Raw genomic sequence first — 24,666 nt, 5'->3', positions numbered from 1 at the left:
GAAAACAACTTTTTTCCATTTCTCTCCCTGATGTTCTTCCTTTTCGATTCGCCGGTTTCGAGAAGACGAGTTCAGCTATTCCAGGGAAAAAAAGAGATGGAAAAAAGTGCGTTCTTCTTTTATCCCCGAAGAAAAACCGACCGTTCCGTTTTTCTCCGCTTGGAAAAAAACCCTTTTTCAAAAGGCATAGAGGGGAAGACAACCAGACGAGTAAGGGGCCAGAGAGAAGCCAAAGCAAGCGTGTTTCTCTTTTTGAACGCCGAGTGGCGTCTACATCGCGCCGGTATTTGTTCTTAACCGCAGCACTGGGCGTTTTGTGACCCTGGCGAGTAGTGGAGTGTGGTCGCGTTCCTAGATTCGTGCGCGTGGGCCACTTAAAGACTAGTGCCGATTCGGAACTCAGAAGTGCATAGCTCATCGAGCCACCGAACGCGAAGGGATCGAGTCTTTCACTCTAGAGCAGCTATGAAGCCGACGTTCCTCTCTCTGACGGCGTTACATCTTGTAACTCTCCTTTGGATCCTTTCTACGATGCTTTCCTACTCTTCACTGGAGAAAACGGGTAAGCGACCCAGAGTTTTCTAGCCTGTCCAATCTCCATCCAAACATTTTCTTTTCGAGAAACGGTATCGGTCTTGTAAGACCTAAGACCTCTTTACGATATTGTACTCTGTTTTCTTTCTACCCTGTGTTACGTTCTTCTAACCCATCTCTCCCACGCACTTGAGGGAGAGATACGTCTTCAAAAAACAAACAAAAGTATGGCGGGTGTAAGATATCTATCATAATTTTGACATTTTAACTATGATATGATGGTCTAGAACGGTGCTCAGAATTCGTATTTCTAAGTGTCTACTGCCAGTTAAGAAAAACCTAATCACATTCGTTGAAACATTTATGGAATAATAAGAATTGGATATTTTTGATAGTTTCTAATGCGCGTGTTTAATTACACATAATTAGGATATCTAATGAAGTATCACCAAAATTAATAACTCACATAAATCTAAAAGCTTAATTGTCTTTTCTACAATATTTACTTATTTAAATATTCAAATAAATTAGAAATATATTCAACACGGTGAATGTGAACTTCGCGTTTTTGTAAATAATAATTTGAAAAACTTTTTACATCTTATGTTTGTATAAATATATTTATGTAAATTTTAACTCTCTTCATAGAATATCTAAATATGTATACAGACGATCTAAAGTACCTTTACAAAATCGATTATATTTTTTTCTTTCTTGCATGTTTTCTATTGCGTCAAAATTTAAAGAAAACATCTGCTTTTCTCGGAAGCATTTGCTTTTCGTTAAAGGAGTAGACGAGCGCGAAAAGAAAATAAAAAGGGAAAACGGGTTCTAAAGAAGGGTCAAGTATGCAGCGTAACAAGCAGTTATATTATATTTCACCCACCTTGCACAACAAAATTATATCTAGAATTACAATAGTAAAAGAGATACTGAAATGCAACAAGCGCTTTCAACCGAAATCGGTTATCATTGAATTCATCCAGTAAAGCAAATGGCAGATCTTATATCTGAGGATGCGCAGTCGGTACTTCGTTACTGAATTTGGCCTTGGTTGATTTCACTAACACTTGGGAAGGCTCCAGAACTGGTTTGTTGAAGCTTTAGTCCGCGCCATTAATTTAGGCAGTTAAGCACTTCCTTCTCTATAGATCAGTAACTTTTTAGCTTTATGATTAACCCCTAATTAAGCCTCGTTGTAAAATAAGTTAGTTTCATAGAAATAAAAACGATTTTTAAGCAGATACTTCATAGACTATTTAGTGTCTACATATACTGGAAACTAAATGGTTTCCACTCGCGAGCAACTCCTATAGCTAGACCGAAATTTAGAGTTAATCACCCAATTACCACATTCTGGCACAATGTTTACGTTATAAACAAGGCGCGGTGATGCGCCGTAACACGCATGCGCATTTCTCTTTACTAAGGAGGAGTGTCTTTACGTAATTTTATTTTAAGATGAGTTCATAAACACTTTACTAGCCCTTTAAGTGTCTTTAGAGAGGAAAGGGGGTTTTCAAAATTTCTATTTTTAAAGCCTATGTTAGCCCTGCAGAAATATTCATTTGGCGCTCGGGATTTGCCCGGCATCTAGTCATTAATCTTTGCATTAATTAAACGGCAAGCAATTGCCGGGACGTCTTCCTAATGAATTTCAATTATATCCAGCCTTAGAGCAATTTATAAAGCGCACTTCCAACGCGTATTGTGTTATACTTACGGAGATTAGATCGGGTATTTAAAGTAGACATGAAAGATAAAGCTGTCTTAACATCACTTAAATAACGAGCCATATAAACTATTTTCTCTTTCCTGTCGTTCATATAATTTCACTAACTACGCGGATCGCTACACTGAAGGGAAAGTGGCTACGGTTAGTTATTTTTCACCCATCATAAATATGGTACTTTTGTCAACAAAATGTGGATTTATAGTATCATTACTACTATACATTCAAAATCTAAAATTAGGATTGTTTTGATTAAGCATAACGTCACCTTTGACGTTTTAGTTTCCCAATAGTCCGCGTCATGACGTCAATATATAAATATATAATGATTATCCCCTTTGATCTTCAATATATTAATTTTCTTGGTACGGGGAAAATATCAAATGCAGCTTTGTCACGACTCGAAACATGAATAGTTTTCATAAAGTTAAACTTTCATTTCAATCGGTCTATTGTTTACTGTGGCCAAAACAGACTTAACTTCTCATCCAAACTAACCCCCACAAATCCTCATTCTCCAAACCTCCTTTCATCTAACATCCGATTACCCAATTCCATTTCACCCAGTAATAATTTAACCAAACCGACTGAAATATTTGCGAGATTGGCTTTTCATTTCTTGAGTAATTATATACTGTAAACCTTACTCAATCCATAACTTCAAAAGTGGAAGAATTGCGCAATCTATGTAGTTCGCTTACCAGACGTTAAAAGACATAGTACTATAGTCTATTTGTGTTCGCAAACCAACTGCATATTTACACTAGAAACATGATCACGTGATCGGCCACCATTTAAAGAGAGACAAAGGATTATTATCGTTTTCTCTAAAGTGGCAACTTGCAGAGCTAGAGTTAGCTCAAGAGACGTGCCTCCAAAATTCGGCATCGTTATGAACATCAATTACATTCTCATTAACCTGGTTGTGAGAATTGCAATATGAAAAACGTTTTGGTGTACACAATATGCCTTTTACACTAGAAGGTCGTCTGAATGGGAAATGTAGCAGACGAAAATCAGTCTAATAACTATGACTTGGCAACATTGCCCGACATTCCAACAAACAACCTATCGCTCGTGATTCTAGACCCACGAAAACGCAACTTCGGACAAAACTAAGATGAAATCAACAAACGTCTCTCTACTTGTTTGAATTTAAAAAAAAAACATTTGATCCATCTTGTTTACATGAGATGAGTTAAAGAAAACAACGTGAAAGGATGATGCTCTTCACATTTCAACAATTTCCAATACTCTTGTTGTTTTTGCCTTTGTCGCTTAAAGCAAGTCTCGGCTGTGATTTAGTTTAAATAAATGCCAGTAGATGCTCCCATAATCGAGGGGTGCGGTTGACTGACCCTCCACGCCCTTATGAAAGAGTTCTGATTGGCTACTGCTTTTTCCAAAGTAAAAGTCTTGTGATCAACCAGAATGTTAGGGGTGCCACAAGATCCAAAATTTGCTTTAAAATTTGCTATAGAAAACGAAACGTCCCTAATAAATTCCTCCAAGACAGGTAACATTAAGTTTGTAGCGTCGGGCGAGGGTAGTTAGGCCGCAACACACCTAATTGCAAGCTAGTTTTGGGCATCCATAGGAAAAGAGTCTCGTATTTTGATACAGCCGTAAAGCTAGCGGGCGAAATGTGATAATAATTTATACCGAATGAAACGGGCCAAGCGTTAAATAGCCCAAAGCTCTTTGGCCTTTTAAAACTCTTTCCGGTTATGTATGTATCTCAGCACGGGGTAAGCTCGTATGGCCATTACGGAATACGGATTATATGATGCGATTAAAGCGAGTACCCCCACTTTCTAACCTTTAACACACTTCCTGCGTGGCACGCCGGTATACTAGCTAGCTAGCTAGCTTAATAGCCATACCGGTGGTCTATCATATTTTACGATACTTAACTCTGCCTTATTATACGCTTTATTTGTCTTAAATTACGCTTCGATTCCGCCGTACCTTACTTACTCTATTGTTCAAATTTGCAGACTTATTTTTATACGCTGTTAAAAATTTCGGATCACATCAATTCCGGGCAAAAGTTTAACGGTTTGTGACCAGATATATACACCTGAATTATTATTACGATTATAGGTATAGGAGAACCATAAACTCTCTTTACCTCTTAGCGGCAACAGTATACTAAGTGAATAGGTTAAAGTTCTCAATTAATTCCTGAAGTTCTAATTTATTGGTAAACATATTAGTACTTGGGTATATGGAATGTTGCATTTCCCCTTAACAGCTATGGTGTTTGGCCAGGAGATATCATGGTCTATTAGTGTAACCAAAGGTGTAACACCAAGAGTACATACATCTAACAGAAATCATTGTGCCCCAATACCTATTATGTTTTTTCTACGCTAGTTTTGTGGGCCGGGCTAGAGAAGTATACGTCACACCTCGCAATACTAACGTTTTTCTATAACTGTGATTTCATTGCGTTTGAATGGAAGATGGTGCCCAGAAAAAGTTGTCAAAATGCCCTACCGCGATTGGTACGACATCCAGGACATAAAATAGACATATTCGAGATTGTAAAAATAGCTTTGCAAGTCCAAAAATCTTTCTAACAAGTATAAACTATTTTTAATTTTTAGTTTTGGGTTTTAATATATCCTGAAGCACAATGGGAAATCAACCCAACGATCTTGATTAATAATTGCAAACCAAGAGTAATTACCTACGAACTGCAAAAGCCCACTTCGGGAGCACGCGAATTGAAACTATACACTGTGAAAACCCCACGCAACTGGAAAGCGGCGTCAATGCTTCGCGTATATTTAAGCTTAAAGGGAAATACATTGAGAGTAGAGGGAATCTTCCCTCTATATTAAAATTGGTGTGACATTGTCGTTGGTCACGAAATTGTCAACCTGAAAAATGTTTCAGTTTTATGAACCACGCCTATGCTACGGCTTCTGTTCGCATTGGTATAACTATAATCGAGGGATCCTACATTCCCCAAAAAATAGGCCCGATATCCTAATTTTATTAATACTCCAAAAATATAATCTTAACCTAAAACATAATCCAGTTACCACATTTTATAATATAGTTGAATACTTACACAAATAAGAGCAGAAACAGCCTGCTGAATCACTTAGTTTTCCTTGATACGCAACTTTAACAAATACTAGGCCTAATTCGCAACCTTAAATTTCTTGATTAACTACCGCCGTTTAAATTTTAATGTAGAAAAAAGCAGGCGCTTGGAAATAGCTCTTTTTACAACTAGGTGGGCGTATCAACACTTTTGTCTCGTGATCTTTAAAAACATTCTTAGATTGTCCTCGAGATAACCTTTGGTCTTACTACCACTATATTATACACGTGCAGGGAGTATGGAAAAAAGTAATGGAAGCTGTAGCTCTATTAGTCACGTTTACAATTATATAGTTTTTAAAAGAAGTTGGTTTCGTTATGGGGAACTTTGTTGAATGTCACAAATTTCTCTATACGAAGCCTAAGTCTACATTTATTTTTTATTATAATCCGCTTAGAGATATCAGGGTAACTAGTTTTTAGCTCTCCTAGTGACGTATGTCGTCGAGTTACATAATATCACGTATCTTGTTTTCTTTTCTATAAGGCCCTTGTTATCTTGGCAAAATGGGTAAAAAAATGAAATTTGAAAATGTAATTTGAGATTAAGCTAAATATTCCGTCAATGCAGCTGCGGCTAATGGATTTTAATGAATAATCAAAAAGAAAAAGAATGTAAATTTTGGTTGCTAAAAACATCCATAATTGATGAAAATAAATTTTAAATTTTTTGATAGGTTAGAAATCCCAAGAATATTGATGTGTATTTGTGTTAAATTATTTATTTAAAAACCAAACATTTTTGTCTTGGACAAATAAAAAAGCTTTTAAGGGTAGAATTTTGATAAGTGTATAGATGCTCTTAATAAATACACCTTACGCGTACTTTCTTTTTTTCAAATCAATGCGCAGTTTTCATGATTAAATGTTTTTCACAAATGAAATTTCATAGTAGTTGATATTTTACAATGAGGTTTTCAAAACGAAAAGTCTCACTTGTGTATTGGAATTTATCTAATCCATTCAAGTCTTTGTCCATAAAGTCAGTTTTGAATAATAAACCTTATTGGATAGCTTATTTTTGAAATGAATCAACAGCTAAATTTATGGAGAAATAAAACTTTACAATCATTCCGAAAAACAATTCTGCAGACACTGTCAAATATTTTTAGGCAGAGCTGAATAAATTCATATAAAATGTTTATTACCTAATCTTCGTAATATATCTTCGTAAATACATGTAAAGCGTATAGAAAAATCACATCGATGTCAACGTGAAACATATATCTCTATTCATCTCGTTTTCGGACTAATTCAATTTCGTCGAAAAGAGGAAGCTAAAAAAGAGAGAGAGTGTATACGAAGTAGGAAGAGAAATGCGGGGCGCTCAACTCAATTAACTCTTGTCTTTTCCGCCAGAAAGTTGTTCAGAACACCCCCCAAAATATCGAAAATTACGCATTAAGGACCAAACTAGCAGGATGTACTCGTTCCTTCTCCGCGCTGCCTTTTGCATAATTAGATCCGGAGACCGAGCGTGACACGCGCTTGCCAACAATATATATACACTACTTGGACAGCCGGCTATAAACTTATAGATGTCAGAATTCCATATAAATCGAAATGCGTTTCAGCTACTTTTTGACATTACTAATATTAGAACATTGTAATTGAATAATTGAATTACAAAAACTTCAAAGGCCAAGTCTAACAAGATGGCTTCGGCTAGATATATTAACGCCACATCGTTCATGTGGCTCCATCTTAAGTTAGAAACATTCATAAACTCTCAGTAACACTATCAACACAACAAAGAGTTTCAAATCGACGCCTACTCGAAACATTGTTTGCTAAAAGCTGTAACTTTAACTAAATTGAAATAATTTAAGAGAGAAGCTTAAAATTTTATAATGAAGGATTTTCTCAGTTCACGCGAAAAAAATACAGCCAGCAACGGTCAGACCAATTTCGTCATCGATGGGATGTGGCTAAGAACTAAATTTGCGGTTTGTTTTCAAAAGTCCTAAACGCTATGATAGTTTTTGGGAAAATGGAGTGACCAGTTCCATAATGGTAGGTGTACGCTCTACCTCGTCGAATGGTGCTACTGATTTAAATCATGTGTTACTAATATCTATGGTTTGACCTAGCCTTTTTTTACACTCCTCAACTCGGCAATTTTGCTCGCAATACCGTGTGACGTCATTAGTGATGATCTCATTACCGAACTAATGGTGCTTAACATAAATGACCTTTTCTCAATGGATAAGCTGATTCTCTTCACTCTTCTTTTTTTTTCACAGTTGCCTGAAGGGAAATTGTCTCATAAAATAAAATGACGAGGTTAAGGCTGACGAACCTTATTTATAGAACTAATTTAGTTCGGGTTCTCGTGTTGGTTTTCACTCTTGGTGGATTTAAAATTGGTTGTACGCGAAAGAGATAATTAACAAAAGGGAGATGTTTATCTTTTGTCTCATCTTTAATTGAGAAGGTTCGCGTCCCACAAATTTATCTCGAGTTGATACCATCAGTCGTGATGGGTTCATAGAGTTCTTCAAGCAAGAAAGGTCGATTTCTACATATACTGATGCGCAAGCTCAACTGACCAAAGACTAATACCCATCTTATATATGAGAAAGTTTTTTTTTGTTCGTTATGCATAGTCACAATTTGTTATAGAATTTAACCAAACTGCATCAGGGTTGATATCAGTAACGCAGGGGGAAGGTTTGCTATTGGGTCTCTCTATATTGGATCCGCAAACCCCTAATCTTTAAGCCTATTAAGAGCGTCTTATTGTAGACCCGTAACATTTTAGCTTTATGAATAGCACCCAATTAAGCATCGTTTTCTTCCATTGTTTACAATACAAACAAATATTACTGAGATTATCCTACTATTATGTTTTATATAAATTGTGGAAATTTGGCTGCCCTAAGCGAGCTCTTAGTCCAACGCTATTACTGACCCGTAAATAATATCTATCTTTAAGGACTATGAAGTGTAGGATGTAAACATCTGAAACACTGTATAATTAATGTACACATCAAAAGAGAAGGAAGGGCAACGTTTTTATTCCGATCCTTAACGTTGTTGCTCGAGCTCTTAAGAATCATCTCAAAACACGACCTTTCTTTTATATCTCCAACGTTTGCTGGAGGGCCCTGCTGGAACAACCCTCCGAACAAAGCCGAACCTGACATTATGTAACAATATCATAACAAAAGCTTATTTTATATATATAATATATTAAATAATGTCGTATATGGGTATTAGTAGGGACGTATTAGAAATTCTATCAATAGTTTATGGTTTGAATTGGCCACGGGTACCTTTTAAAATGGCAACCAGGAAAGTAACCACAACATCCTGACGAGACAGTGTCGGTACATTTTAAGCTTTTACCCAGTAACCCAGGGCAATGCCGGGCCTCTTTGCTAGCATTATATATTTAATTTCGCCTGTCCTCGTGTAGAGCAATTATGGGTTATATCGAGCAAAACGCAATCTTTTGAACAAAACCATTCGGCGTTATCGTACAACGTCTATCTAGAGCTAGCTTAAGGAATGCTTTCGTTTCTAGAAACGACAGGCAACTGAGTCTCCTTTTCTTTAGAGTCTTAGCCTCTTTCCTCTTGTTAGACGAGTATGTGGGAAGATTTTCCTCTAAGACTGATTGAGAGCGCTTGTGGACTTGACCGATTCGTTTGTTCTGTGTAATTGGCGATTGAGTGCAGCCTCACTCCAATAAGTTTTCCAATTTCCCCATTTTCTCCTGAGCGAGGATCCCAGCTCTATCAAAGAGAATATACCATTGGGAGTAGAAGTTTAGGTATTACGTGTAGTAACCCTTCCTGAGTTTTAAAGTTTTAGTCCATTTGAGGCGCTATCATGATTGAGTGACTTTGCCTAGTCTGTTTATTATTCTGCTTAAGAATTTCCCTCTTACACATTTAAATTAAACATTCCATCAGTTATTTTCTCAAGGTTATACTATGATCACTTGATAGAATTGCAATGTAAGAATCAAGCACTGCTTCCCATATCTTTCAAGGCATGGTGATATTTGTCTTTCTCAAAAGTGGTATTTTACTTCGCCACTGTTTCCCTCTGGAGGCGCCGTTTCTTAAACCAATGAGAGGTATAGTGAATAAGGCAATCACCAGAAACTAATCGAATGTAATTCCCTAACGTTCCAAGGCCCCCAGCTTTTCTAAAATTCTGCAGCAAAGGCTTAATCTTTCGCTCCTCTTCTGGGGTATTCTCTTTGGCTCTATTCCGCCATACTCCAGGCTACATCCTTTATAGATAATTTGCGGGTGAGCGGTTCAGAAGAATAAACCAATGGGAGTTGCCCGCCCCCTCTTTTCATTATCTCAGGCGCATCTTCTAAAACGGACTTTATTTTCGCTTAATTAAAATTTTTCGTTTTTCCGTGTATCGATTTCGAAGGTCTTTTGGGGTTACTTAAGAGACTATTGTTGATGTAATACTCATGATTTAAATGCTAAGCAGAAATACAAATTTATTATTGTTATTGATTAGCAGCAAACAGACCTTATGGCGTTGGCCGGTCAGAATATTTTTGTTACCTTTCGCGCCGCCATTTGGTTGAGATAAATTATAGACTTCAGAAAGAGTGACTTATTCAGACATAGAAACTTAATGGTAGATTATAAATTTATGCATATAGATATCTTTCCAATGAATTTGAATTTCAAAATTAACCTTTCTCGACGTACGTTACAATTTGAAATCCATAATCAGTCTTTGCCCCTTTTTTTCTTGATAAATAATAAATATTTCGACGCTTGTTATGGAACTAAACGACACGATGATCGTGCCTCTCGAGCCATTTTAATTAAAACCTTAATTATGTACGAATACTTCCGCTCTTAATCGATTTTTAATCCATGGGGGAATTTCTTAGAACTAGATTATTATGGATTTTCGGAAGTGAAGGCCCTTGGCAAGTTGGCAGTCGATGTATTTGCTAGACCCTTTCAGGCGCTAGGCCTAGACTTTAAATTTCTCCAGTAACAATTAGGTTTTAAAGACGAGCGAGTCAAGAGAGACTCGATCCGATATATTACAAATCCCATTTGTCGAAGCACCCGAAGAGAATATATTGTTCGTAGTGAATTAATAATCTAGGCTTCTCGTTCCTCCTAGTTCAAACTTCTAATAAACCAGTTAAAGACGTATTAAATTTGAATTCGTGCCATTCTCAAATCAGAAATCTTGTCGTGACTTTATTGGCTTTCCAATTTCGACACAACCTTATTTTGACAGTCATATAAACACGCGCGCGTTTATTATAACCTCCTCCAGGGAGTCTCAACTTTCTTTAGTTACGCTCGTGTTTTAAAGAGATAGTAGCAACTCGAACTTCACCCTTTCTTGAGCCTGATTTAAAAACAAGTTTTTTAAAAAAATAAATTAATTACCTCGCGTTTCATTAATTAAATGGACACATTTAAGAACTTTTGTATAAACTGGGTTCATGTTCGTTGTGCTACAATACCTTTAAATATTCCTTCAATATTTTTATGGTAAAAGTGGATTTTTTTTAAAATTGTGGAAAGGAAATTCCGTTTCAACACGCAAGCGAAGGTTTTAAATAAATTGACGTTAGAAAATAATCTACAGATTGGAAACTTATACCTTCTGAGCTATAGATTGAAATTCCACAAAAACACTCTTTATTCCTCCGCTAAACAAACTAATTTCGTATTCTCTACGTGAAACTTTACGGTACACAAACACGAAACTCGAATTTCTCTCGAATGGCTCACTCAAGGAAGTTGGTACAGACTTGACATAAGCCTAGCTGCAGAAAATCATAGAAAAGAGTAAACTCTAGAATGAAAACATACAATAAATATTATACTGTCTGTGGCGGCGATATACCTTAATTAAGATCAAATAAACGCTTGGAAAAAAAGAAAGATAAAGAATGAATCTTGCTGCGGAAAAGAAATGATAAGAATTTTCCATTGTCATGAAAACGAAACTAACACTTGACCTGCCGCATAGAAGAGTGATCCATTGTTTTCTGTTTCTTTGAGTTTGCTCGTGCGTGCTCTTTACAACTCCTTTTCACAGGTACTTCAACGGATTTGGACAAATGCGGTATCGGTATCGATGGAAAGCGTTTGTCATGCACTGAGTAACACTAAAGCTATTGGTTTTTGACCTCCGGGTCATAGGGTCAACAAATAAACGTAACATATGATTTTCATCGTTTACTTATGAATCTCTTTACGATTTAATGAATACGAATTTAAGTTAACAATGAGGCAAATTAATAGAAAAGGAGAACTCCTAAAATTCACGATCGATGGTTTTAGCTTCTACTTCTTAATCTTATCTACTTGCTAAGCTACCCGGTGTTGTCCAGGTATTTTAAGAGAATAGTAACCAATAAGAGTTTCTTGTCCACGTAGACACTAAACACTAAATAGTCTTTAGGCTAACCCATATGATATCACTGCGTCATAATGTTGCTTTTTTCTAAGAAATTAATCTTTTTCACGACTTTAAAGCCTAAACAGTAATTAATCATAGAGCTAATATGTTACGGGTGTATAATTGGACGTTTTTAACAGGTTTAATGGCTAGGGGTCTGCGGACCCAACCTTGAGTTACTCAACAATAAACCACTTCTAACGAACCTCCCCCTAGTGTTACTAATATCACCCATGCAGCTTGCTCAAATTCTAGAACGAATTGTGCACAAATGCGCATAAAGAACAAATATAAAAAACAAACCATTTTCCCAAATATATACAACGTACATAACGTTTAATATAGAGGTAGTCCATGGAAGTTCTTTAGATCTTTCTTTTAAACTTACGATATAGTTATAAAATTAAGGTATAAGAAAAGATGATATAAAAAGTATACATATACAGGGTGTTTGTGAAAAGTCCATCAATAATGAAAGGGCGTATTTATTGGGCCATTTTGAGTCGAAAATGTTCTATGACATTTTGCCGTCCGAGCCACGGTTTTCGAGTTATGATTTGAATATTTTAGGGATGACCCCTTCATTAAATTAGCGCTGTCTTTCAATTTCTTAATTAAATTTAAGGGGTCATCCGTAAATTACTCCAATCATAACTTGAAAACAGTGGCTCGGACGGAAAAATGTCATAGAACATTTTCGACTCAAAATGGCCCAATAAATACGCCCTTTCATTATTGATGGACATTTCACAAACACCCTGTATAGGTAGTATCTCCGTATATCCAAGGTAAACTAATAAAACCTAACAAAGCCAAAAATATATCTGTTTACTGGAGGTGAAAAGAATTTCGGGAAAGGCAAAAGTCTCGTAGTTTTACGAGGCAAAGCGAAGGAAGGCCAAATGCGCTCGGGGATCGGGACCAAGTTAACAAAGTTTTCGGAAGCCTTGCTCGCGAGAGAGAGGAAATTAGCTTCGCTATATAAGTACACTATACGTCCTCCGCGGCTATCTGCCCATGAATGAAATACTATTCCCACCTCGACCTCTATAACCCGTACTCTTAAGACCAACTGAAGCAAGAAAACTAACTCGTTTGACCTGACCATCTTTACGCCAACAAAGCGGCCACTATCATATTGTTTGGCGAATCAATTTTTCTCGATGATAAAAGGAGATGAAAGAAAAAAAACATTCGTGGCCGACAGCTATAGTTAAACAATTATGAAGGTTGCGGCCCATGTTTTTTTTTGTTTTTTTTTTCAAAATGGGAACTATAGAAGTTTCTTTCGTAGTTAGGTTTGTGCCCGGTACTCAATAAAATTATGAACCACTAAAACAATATGCGCTTTCTTTAATATCGTAAAGTTCTTTTTCTCAGCGTTTTAATTTGTGTTTAAGAATATCTTGCCACTCCTTATAAGTAAATTCTTTATGAAACCTACGTGATTTGATAAATTTTATACTACCGTTGATGGTTTATGACAATTCCCTTCAAACATTTTTCAAGATGTTCACGGATTGGAGCTCTGTTATTATTCCAAAAACTTCACGTCTAACCATTCATATTTAATGCAACTACCCAATAAGTTGCGAAGTAGAGGCGTTTTTATATTCCAATATAGAGGTATTACCTCGAGGGTGTCCAGAGGTAAAGCTTCTATCTAGGGGTTTTACGTAGCATTAGATCCCCGTAGAGCGCCTGTAGAAATGTTTTCTCCGCTGCACAGCAGCTTTCATGGAAAAAACTTCATTCGGAAGTTTAGGGAAAACAATATTGGTCAATTCACTTCAATATAAGCCTTCTTAGGAACATTGAGTTTTTTAGACAGGCTGACGTCTACAAAAGTTCCATCAGAGTGTTTATATAGTAGGTTCAATACGACAAGACCTCCTAACCCTAAAATGAAAGTATTAGATCTTTCGAAAAGGAGCAAATCTCCTTAGACTGGTGATTCTTCAGACCTCCCGAATTTAGTTCCTTAACACTTTTTACTGGAACTAATGTTTTAACCAAATGTGAAGTAGTGAAATGTGTAAATTTCACACAAACTCTACTTACTAAAACAGATTATAATTCGTAGTCCTTATTGTCACAAAATGCGAAGGGTAAATCACTTTTTGTGAATGAATTTAGTAATAGTTAAGCAGCACGCTGACTTGCAGACTTTAACCGATACGGTTAAAGAAAATTTCAATTTGTGCATATGACTGAACGTTCTGCTTTGCGAAACCAATAGTTGATCTTGTTAATTGTACGTGGTATCTTGTTCCCATTCTTGTATATTGACAAATACCTATGAAATGTTATGTTTGTATTAACACATCGGAAGCATCGAATCTCTTAAGACGACGTGCAACGTGGGAGCCAGATATTTGGCATTATTCCCTACCCCTTTGAGAAATGGTATATTTTGTCTCGACCATCTTATTTGCCGAAATCGTATTGACATGTCGTCCAAGAGCTCTTTTGTAAATTTTCGATGCCTTGAAATGGGGCCGCCAAAGTCCCTTTCCATTTCCCGCGCCTCTAAAAAATCTACTATGTGGTTTTTTCCGCCCCGAATTTTCGTATAGCAAGGAGAACGTAGTAACGGAGGGGAGTTTGGTGCGGGCCGAAATGGAACGCTGCAGATAGAGGCTACAAGTAAAATAAGGCGAGCTCGCTTCGAGTACTAATCCTAATGCATCGATCATAATCAAACCAAGGCTTTAAAGCATTAAACTTTAATTGTTAACGAAGTTACCATTGCTTTGAGAAGGGTTCGAAGCTAGGCCTTGCCACTAAGTCGACTTTTAAATATGTATACAGGAGTACATATACTTAATATGTTTCTATTAGGTTTATCTATTAATGATGTTTACCAGTTAGTTATTTGGCCTGGTATTGAACAGAAATTTGTTTTAATACACGTACATTTCGGCATTACATTCAGCGGTAGTCTTATTCTTAAGCTATTCTGCTGGCTTTTCAATTTTAAAACGCCCCATACCTATTCCCTGCTTAATTATCCTTGATATTATGAAACGGTATTCGATTCGCTGGCCTTGTGTTGTTCTCGGGTTTGAACTGAGCATATGCCAAAGATAATTTTACTAATTAATAATAAACCGTTCTACTCTATTACAATATTCGTGTTTACATCGAATTTCAAGCTCTCAGAATACGATTTCATAGTATACTTCATTGCCCGGAGAGACTGTAATAATATTTGTCAGTTATCGTAAAATATGTAGAACAAGTATTGAAGCTTGCGCAAATGAAAACCGCACTTGCAGTAAAAACGAGAAGAGAAAACCTGGTGTTTGCGACTTTTTCATCTTTATTCGTCCCCACCACTCCAGAACGTGCTTTCTCTAAGCTAGAGCTTATTGAAATGAAGGTCAGAAGGGCGACAAAATGTCGCATTTGCTGGAAAAAGAAATCTTCGCCTCCCGTTTCAAGGCACCACAAAAGGTTTACGAAGGCAACGTCTAATACAGACGCCTGAAAATTTGAGAGTAAGAACGCGCTGCCCTGTCATGGTTTTTGTTGTTTGTTCAACTTCAATTGCTGAATGAATTGAACACAAATAGTATACAGAGAGAAAGCTTTAAAATTTTTCAGGTCTGTACACCTTCCGTAGTCACTGACACGAATTAGTTGAACAGACTGAAGGTTCTAATAATATAAAGTGACCGCGTATTGTCCTATCGAATTGTGTTTGACTTCTATTCCAGGACCAACGGTTACGTTTCCAAAGGCGTTTCCTTCCTTCATGCCAAAGCTTCAGATGGAAGGAATAAAACAAACGTAAAGAACTAGTCCGGGAGTCAATCCAAATAAAAGTTCGAGAAAAAAAATGGGGATTACCATAACTCGTAAACATTGGCCCGGACGGCAAAATGTTAAAGAACATTTTCGACTCAAAACCGCCTAAAGAACACCACACATAATTTATTCCAGACTTATCAGAAACACCCTGGATATGCATAATTGTTTTAAACCGTAGATTGAAAGATGAACAATATATTTCCTTTATTGGTTTCAGTTATGGTGGGGGGAAACGCTTCCCAGTTACCACCCATTCACACAGGGGACCTTTTAACCTCGCTCCCGGACTTAAAAGGAGAGAGAGAAAAACTTTCAGCTGGACTCTGAAGTTGGCAAGGACCAAAAAAAAAAATTAAATTGCCTTTTCGCTTTTTTTCTATCATTCTTTTATACCCTCGCAGCCACACTCCTCACCAACCCTTCCATTGGCAAACAGTTGCTTTTCAACCTTTTCTTCTGGAATAAGAAGCGTAGCCTATAAGAAGCGCCCCCTATAGTGGAAAAAATTACTTGCCCGTTATATTTATTTTACGTTAAAAAGGAGAAAAGAGGGCAAATATCTTTATTGATAAAATTTCTCTAAGGAAGTTTGATTTTTTTTTTTGGTTCCCCTTTTGTTTTTTATTTTACACTCTCCCTATTCTACGTATCGCTGTAAAAAAATCCATTTCCTTTCGAGTATGGTAGGGTACGAGTATATCTAACGGAAGTGAGGTACTCGAAAAAGTTTCTACAAAGAGAAAACGTTAACAAGATTTATGGAAAAAATTGATGTTTCTGCCAAATTGATTTTATGAATGTCCTTAGAGCATGAAAATTTTCGACTTTTCGGAGCTATTAATAAAGATGTATTGTTTGGATAAATTTAGAACAAACACAGCCGGAAGCTTTAGCAACAACCTGATACGTATTTTTACTTTCTATTAAAAGTCCTGAGAGAATAAATTTTAGGTGTTAAAATAAATATTTTGCGAGTGAGAAATTTACGTATATAAATTTACCTTTTGCCAGAAAAAGGAAATATTTCAACCTATTCAAATAAGCCAAAAATTTCAATTTCAGACAAAAATCTAAGCCTATTTTATGTATATAGAGTGCTACCAAGAAGTTGGAAGAAAAGATGGGCCTAATATTTTAATGAAAGACTTGAAATTTTCAGCCATTACCAGAATAACGTGTTTACAAATTAGCTCTTTTAAACCAATTTGCTTCGAGCACTAGTTCCTTCGCTCTGGTTAAAAACCAAATATTTTTCAGAATCAGGTTTAAAAAATGTTGGTTGTTTTATTTCTGTTTACGGAGAAAATTCAATATCCCCGCAACTCTGAAAATTATCCTTTTAGTCTATTGAAATACGAATTGCGAAACATATTCGAAAAAAGGATCAAAAATACTTTCCCAACTGCAGGGGTTGTTTTTTGTTCTTCGTACCATAAGATTTTAGGATTAAAGGGAGAATGAAATGTGTTGAAAACTATTTTATTTCTATTTAGAATAATGAAAGAACAGAACATGAGAATCATTAACAAAATTTTTCTAAAGTCATCTGGTAATTCTTTATAACTTTACAAAGTTTCAAAATTACATGGTATTTTATAAAAAAAATAATAAACAGCCATAGGAAACATAACCAATTATCATAGAAGAACATGAATTTTGATTAAAAACGCCATAGTAAACATAACCAATTATCAATCATGAAAATTAAAGAGTTTGTCCAAAGCCTCATGTGCTGTTGTTATGGTAGCTAATTGGTTAGATTCTCTGATATTATTTTTTATAAATCAATTTTATTTTCGTTTCGTTAATGATTTTGATGTTTTTATCAACCAAAATAAATTAAGAAGGGGGTTTCTAACCATTTTATTATCTCTTTAAATATACCAAAATAGAAACTGATTTTTGTCGATGTACTATTCCCGTTGTTCTTTAGCTGCTTTGCAAGCGTATTGTGAAAGAAAGGGAAAATATGTTTCTATATGTAAATATATAGAACCATAAGAGCGTACGCGCTTCTTGAGAAACTGTATAACGAAGATATTCGCATAGCCAACAAGTCAACCGTATACATCGGCTGTACCAAATTCGTTCGAAAATTGGATTTTTCAAATTCTTTTTATCCCACTCGATGTTTGCTGCCGTTGCCCCAGAGTCCTCGAAGATAAGCTAAATCTCAACGTTCTGGAATGTTCCAGATTGTCGCGATCTTCGACATCACAGACCATAGTTAATTTATCCCTTAAATTCTGAATTTGAATTTCAACCATAATTGTATTTAAAAAACCCAATTTCGAGGCTCTTCCTTCAGATGCATTACTCCTCTTTTTCTAAGCCAATTTCAACTTCAATTATGAATAATAAGACGCTAAAATTTTAAGAATAGTATTTCTAAGTAACTATTTTCCTAAATAACACTTTTAACTATAATTTTTATTATATTAAATTTACTGTGTCAAAATTTTGCATATTCCAGAAGACGTTTCTAAATTTTCTTGGCAACACAATATTCATATAATTCAATAACTTGAACGAGATACATTCGTTTAAATACGAGATATAGTTGTTATCATCGCGGAAGTCGAAAGACATGAAAGTCTGTATTTATTGTACACAATAAAACTATTTAAAAAAATTGTTTAATCACTAACTGAGGTCGTGAACGCTTATAAACTTCTAGAGAGCTAATTTTGTTTCACCAACTGTTTCGTTGACACCGTTGGTCTACGTGAAAATTGCGTGTGAATCTCTAGTTTTTCATTGATTCGCGACAATTTGATGATACCATCCCTTTAGAGAAGTAATCAATCTTGTGTCGTTCCGCGTCTAAGTGCAACAACTCAACTTGTATTCCCTTTTCTGGGAAAAAGCAACGCACTTACTAAAAATCTCTCGCGCAAACAATTTTCAAGCGTTTCTCCTTTTTCAGCGAGACGGATTAAACGTTGGTTATGTCAATATTTGTGGGGACAAGATTAGTTTTTGCGGCAGATTTTTGGAAAGCGTTTCTCCTACGGGAGCCGCCCCCGAGTTCTCCTTGGATCATACGGATAACGAGACTTTTATATCGAAGGAAAGAAATAAAGTAGGTTACGTGTTCTGGGAAAAGTGATTTTTCGGTCAAATCACTTCAATACACGACGTCTACGTTAGTTTTACTGGCCAAACACACACACACACATAGCTATAGGGCATCATCCTTGTTCGCTTTTAAGCGGATTAAGATCGATGTTAAGCCGTCCGAAACAAAAGAATCTATACATCCACAACGGATGACGGGTCATCGAGACATACAGGGTGCGACATACTAATCTTGTTAAGCGCTAATATGAGAACTTAAAAGCTTGATGACGGAAGTATTTCATTCAACCAAGTGCTAACGACAGGATATTATTTATCTTAACATAAAATGTCATTGTTTGTGAAACATTTTCAAGTTTACTTCGAGAATTAACGAATGGTTCATATTACAAGACGAGGACTTAATTGTTTTAATTAACCTTCAAAAGGCTGAAAAGCAATATGTTATTGTTCTTTCGTAATCTTAAGTGTTTTGAGACTTAATTCCGCTGTAGTTTCTTATAGTTTCCAAAGATGGACTAATTATAGAAATATAATCTTCGTGATATCTAATTTTTTAACGCTATTTGCAGTTTTAAGAGTTATCATAGTTCATTGACTGATACATCAACGTGTCCAACATTGGGGATTTTATTTATAAGTATGATCCGGTGGATTGAAGTAAAAATAAACTTGTAAATTTATTGCGATAGTATGTGTTTTATATATAAAATTTTCATCTTCATTAGCTAATTTAATTATTCTGATAAATTATCTACATCTATATGTAACTAAGATTACTGGCAAACTGAATGGCTTCATGAGCGGATCTACACCAAACCAATTTAAGTTTGAAGCTGAAATATTGTTGGAACGTTCATTACTCAAATAAGAATCTCTGACCTACCAAGAAACACCCATGATTGATAGAGAATATGACCATTAAATTGGCGCTACCACGCGATGAAGAATGACACATTTTACGGTGTATGGACTGGCAGATCAAGTTTCACACCCTGTATATCCAGTTCTTTCGGGCTTTACTCCCGGACCCGATATTTGTCAGCTTCGGATCCTAATATCCAGACAAAGATAAATCTCCGCTACTTAAAACGTTGTTTGCTCGGATGAAAATTTCTAAGCTTCTTACGTACACTATACAATATCATATCCATGGTCCATAAGCGAATGCGCTAACAGTACGTCAAGAAAAGCCTATTACCCATTTTACCTCTTTCTACAACATTGCTTTATTCGTCTTCGCTTCGTGAAAGAACTGAATTGAACCCTCGCGGGTTTTTTTTTTCTTTATTGGAGCACGACGTTTTACACTAAGGGATTTTCGGTCTTTCTGTGGGAATAAAAGCTTTTAACGCCTTTTTCATACTGGCGACATTTATTACTCATATTTTAGTACCGAGAATTATCGAATGGCTTTTGTCTTCCCAGTATGTAAGACTAACCTCTCGACAAAATTTCGGCTTCCTAGCTAAAGTGGGCGTTGATTATTAGCCAATAAAGACTTTTATTTATATAGAAAGCATATATTAGGCAATAATTTATAAGATATGTTCCATAAGTATGACATTACCTACACTTTTTAATGCTAGAAACTTACTGAGAGCTAGTTCGAGAACGACAAGCGAGAATTGACTACACTCCGTTTTGCAGTCCATCTTTCTATTTAGTCAGTACTAAAACTCTGACAGCACCTCACCAAAAGTGAATCTATGACGTGTCACCTGCGTCACTTCATGACAAGCTCTCAGTAACCAGTGACGAACGTATGGAACATATCTTATGAACTTACGATTAGGGTGTTCAATTAACGTTCATTCCTCAACACTTTCATCTTGAAAAGAAATCTCAACGATTTGACCCTAACTTGAGGTTTTAGAGCAATTTTGTAAATAGGGTTGATTTTTTATTGTTACTGGGCTCCGCCGCTTTATCCCTAATGCAGCTTCATGCTAAGTATATCACCATAATAGAAAGGTTGACGGCTTCGACTTTGTAAACGCGACGGGGACACTCTAGCCTAATGAGTATTTAAAAATATAACAAGCCAAAAGCGTGTTTTTTAACAAACGCCTCATTTAGCTCCATTTATGCAAAGGCAGCCAGCCTGGCGAGGGCAAACAAGCGCATTAGCCAAATTGATTATCTCTCTCTCTCTCTCTCTCTCTCTCTAGCCTTACACAAACACTGCAACAAAATCCCCTCTTCCGGTTAGATGGGGTGTTAGATCTTTTTAAGTTTTTAATCACGACCTCATCTTTTAAGAAAAACACGTTAGAAAAAGCCAGTACAAGCGAAAGTTAAACTTGTAAATATTTAAAGACAGGTTTGCTTGTTATTATAAAATGATGAATTGTAAAAAGGTTGTTTCTGATAAGTCTACCACAAATTAAAGGGCTTTAACTTCTGGTACAATCTTGAAAAATTTGAACTACTTATCTGGCATATTTTTCTCTTACATTAAGGCTTGTACAAATATATTTCTGCATTTTAAACTTTCACATTATCTCACACAACAATTCTTTGAGAGTGGAGAATTGACCCACTCTAAATTTTCAATTCTCCAAAGAAAAAATAAATTATAAAATACAGTTTTAAAACTTTAAGGACAGTCGTAAAGAGTCGGTACACCTGGATCCTAAAGGGCACCATATTTTTGTATCGTATAAATGAAAAGTGTTAGGGCGGTGTTGAAAACCGTACAACGAGATACGAGTCTTTCCACTCACGGATGGTAAAGAGGATTCAGAGGAAACATAGAGAATAAAATAAAAAAAGTAGTAGAAAATGGATACGGATGAGTTTGGAAACAGAAACTGAAGATTCGACGCAAACTTTTTAAATAACCCTTTTTGTAAATACAAATTTGGAAGAATAGCATCTATTGGCCCCATTTGTTTATAGCGATTGTCAGAAAGGTACACGCTTTCCACTCCTTTCACCAAAACCTCTATTCGAGTTGTCGTGGTTAAACATTTTCTTTCTGACCCATAAGTTGCCATTTTGTTAGGTAGTTTTATCTGCTTTGAAAAACGCGAAACGCGTAACTTAGGAAAATTCGCCGGGAATATATGGCACTGCTGATAAGGTTGAAATGGGCTGACGTTATAGACCGTTTAACGTTCCTGAACCAATGAACAGAAAGGTAGGGAGCGAAGAAAATCACCATAGTGTCACACTCGTATCGCTTTCCCCGCATACATGCAGGCTTTCCATTCGAACTTCGAGACGGTCTAAAGTGAAAGCGAGTATGATTTGGAGAGGGAGAAAAAACTTACAATAAAAATATTTTACTTTCATTTCAAAACTCCCTCGGGATGTAAAACGAAAACGTTTTACATTTATTAAGATTTTTACTAGAAATGCCAAAAATTTCCTATCTTCAAGTTTCTTAACGCTAAGTAAGCGCTTTAAGTGTTTCCGCAGCTAGAGTTTAAAAATTATTTTTTATTTATTTTTTGTGGAGGAAAATTAAATTATTCGTTCTGTCAGATTTTTCCTCCGAATTTGGTTTCGATTTTCCCATATTTAAATGGGATCAAATACGTCAAAAAAGAACTTTTTCCGATATTGTAAAAACGGTTTCAAGTGCTGGCGAATATTTCATTGAATAATTTAGAAAGGCTTTTATTAAATTTTTCTAACTCGTGACTCTAGTTGAAGAAATTTTTGACTTTTACTACGTGAGCCTTAGAGGAGGCATGAAGAATTCAAACAAATTGACCTTCTCTCTTCAGAATGATCAAATAGACTCGAATATGTTAATTAAACTCATAAAATGTTTCAAGTTGATTAATAATTAATTAAAATTCAAACTAAATTTGACCTTTTTTATTCCGTCAATAGGGGTACTTCCCAGTGCTTCGCGGGACAGCCTAACGTGTAGTGTCCATTACGAAACTTAATTGCTTGTATCTTCTGTAATATTGTAGATAGAAACATGGTTCCAATTAGTATATGCATTATTTTATACGCTAAAGAAGAGAACTATTCCGGAGTATCCCTTCAAATTATTCTTCTCATTTTTATCTAGATGACTCTGTAGACTAAAATATCGGTATCGGTATCGGTATCAGGCTAAGACCGGTATCGACTATCCCTAGTAAAACGTATTGTAAAAATCTAGTACCATTAATAGAGGAACGTGATCTATGTAATCTCTCCCTAACTTTGCTCCTTTTTCTTCGTTTTTTGGGATGGGAACAATTTTGAAATATTTCAATGGGGTAAAAAAAATCTATTATTTTTATAACATGAGTGATACTGTTCTCCTACAAGCGGCGAAGCCAAGAAAGTATGCAGTGGGATTTAGTAAGGCCTACGCATTATTCATAGTCGAAGAAAAAGTCGTGAATCATATTTATCTTTATAAGCCATACGTTGGTTTTCCGGGGTTCGTCGTCATGAATCCTCAGATGTATAAAAAAGTTTGTAAAAAATAAAAAAAGAAAAAGAAATGTGAAACGATTTCTGGAAATTCTTTTAGTAAAAACTTTAAAAATGTAGTGAAACATTACGCGTGTTTGGAACCAGTTTCTCTGGAGGTTTGTCGTAGAAAAAGCCTATTTTTTATTATGGTGAAGTAAAACCGCGCGACCACAATATATACTCTGTATTTTATTTCTAAGAGGATGAACTAAAATAAGTTTGTATTTAATCTTGGTATAAATACGCTTACAATTTGAAGTAGATTTAAAATCCGGTTTACACTAGAAAATTTGAAAGCGTTTCCAGTTAACCGTTTTGGGAATTTTCAAATATAACATTTTGTTGTTAAGTATTTAGATTTTTGGTATAAAATTAGTTTTATTTATTTTTTTCTTAATGGATTATATATTTAAACCATAACGGTTCAAAACGGTTTCAAAGAGTCTAGGGTAAAAATGGTTTAAAGATAAGGAGAAATTTTTCATACTCTCCATTAAGTACGAGGCGATGATAATGCACGGGTGCCATGCGGGTAAAGTGTTTTACAGGCGCGGGTAGAAAATACATAGCGTAGTTTACCCCTTAAAGCTGGCTTCCATTTATATTTATTCCAATTCGGTTTTTTTTACAATTTATAGTAGACGGCTTAAAAAAGTATTTTGACGTGGACCATTAACCGTAAATACTCCAATCGTAACTTGAAAATGGTAACCCAAACGGAAAATTGTCATAGAACACACCCTTAATTTCTTACACACTTTTCAGAAACGCCACGTATATACTGGCTGTTATTTTTTAGATGACTTAGTTCAACTAAAACTTCTTTCAAATGTGCATTTTACAGCGTGTTTTATGAAAAGATGGACGTTTTCTGCCTTGAAAACGGTAGATATTAAATCGGTTACTTCTATTTGCCGACCTAAAGCACATTTATACCAACTGTGAAAAAAAATCTTCAAAGGCTATAGTATATTTCCTTTCCTCTATTGCAAATGTTTGCGGGCACTCACATTTTGAATATACAAATATATACTTTGCCGCGGTGAAAAGCGAGGTATTTCTACATAAATTTACTCAGATTGAATGCGATATCGCACTGCCTTAATTCCTTCTCGCGTTTTTCGTCGCTTTAGTCCTTGGCGATAATCTTTTTTCCCCCAATGGAGCAATTTTGTTAGAAAACTGTATTCGGCCGAGCGTTTCCTTTAAAGTACTTTTCAATTTTGCTCTGGTGAGAAGGAAAAGTTCTCAGTTGAAAGCATGTTAACTCGCGAAACTGAAGGTCGGAAATCCAAGGTGCATAAATACATATAGTTTTGATGGAAAATTGCAGAAAACCTTTTAAAGTATGTGGTGGGTAAATGGCTTCACGTAACGCCAGTGACCGCTAAGTGATGGAGTATTCGATCCCTGTTACATAATGCGCATTGTTAATTGCTACTCAGAACAGTGACGCTTGCAATAGACGTGTTGTAATATTAATGTTGCCAAAAATCACTTCGTATATTCTTTTACCCAATATTTAAGAATATTAAACGGTTTTGCCTCGGTTCTAAATA

At 35.8% G+C, this 24,666-nt stretch overlaps 1 protein-coding gene across 3 annotated transcripts in view; it reads left to right on the top strand.

Moving 5' to 3' along the window:
- Positions 1-226: 226 nt before the first annotated feature.
- The window catches only part of LOC149674023 (cell adhesion molecule Dscam1-like), a 68,631-nt gene continuing 44,191 nt past the window's right edge, over positions 227-24,666 (top strand). For all 3 annotated transcript variants that reach the window (XM_089839860.1, XM_089839859.1, XM_089839861.1), the window contains exon 1: positions 227-562. In XM_089839860.1, coding sequence (XP_089695986.1) covers positions 466-562 — 97 coding nt within the window. In that variant the 5' untranslated portion in view covers positions 227-465. The remainder of the gene's footprint in view (positions 563-24,666) is intronic.

This window comes from Phalangium opilio, unplaced genomic scaffold, assembly GCF_054372755.1.
Source record: "Phalangium opilio isolate 3A_F unplaced genomic scaffold, DU_Popi_V2 ptg000048l_1, whole genome shotgun sequence".
Lineage (NCBI taxonomy): Eukaryota > Metazoa > Arthropoda > Arachnida > Opiliones > Phalangiidae > Phalangium > Phalangium opilio.
The sequence above is the reverse complement of the archived record's forward strand: the minus strand, read 5'-3'. Positions and strand labels throughout refer to the sequence as shown.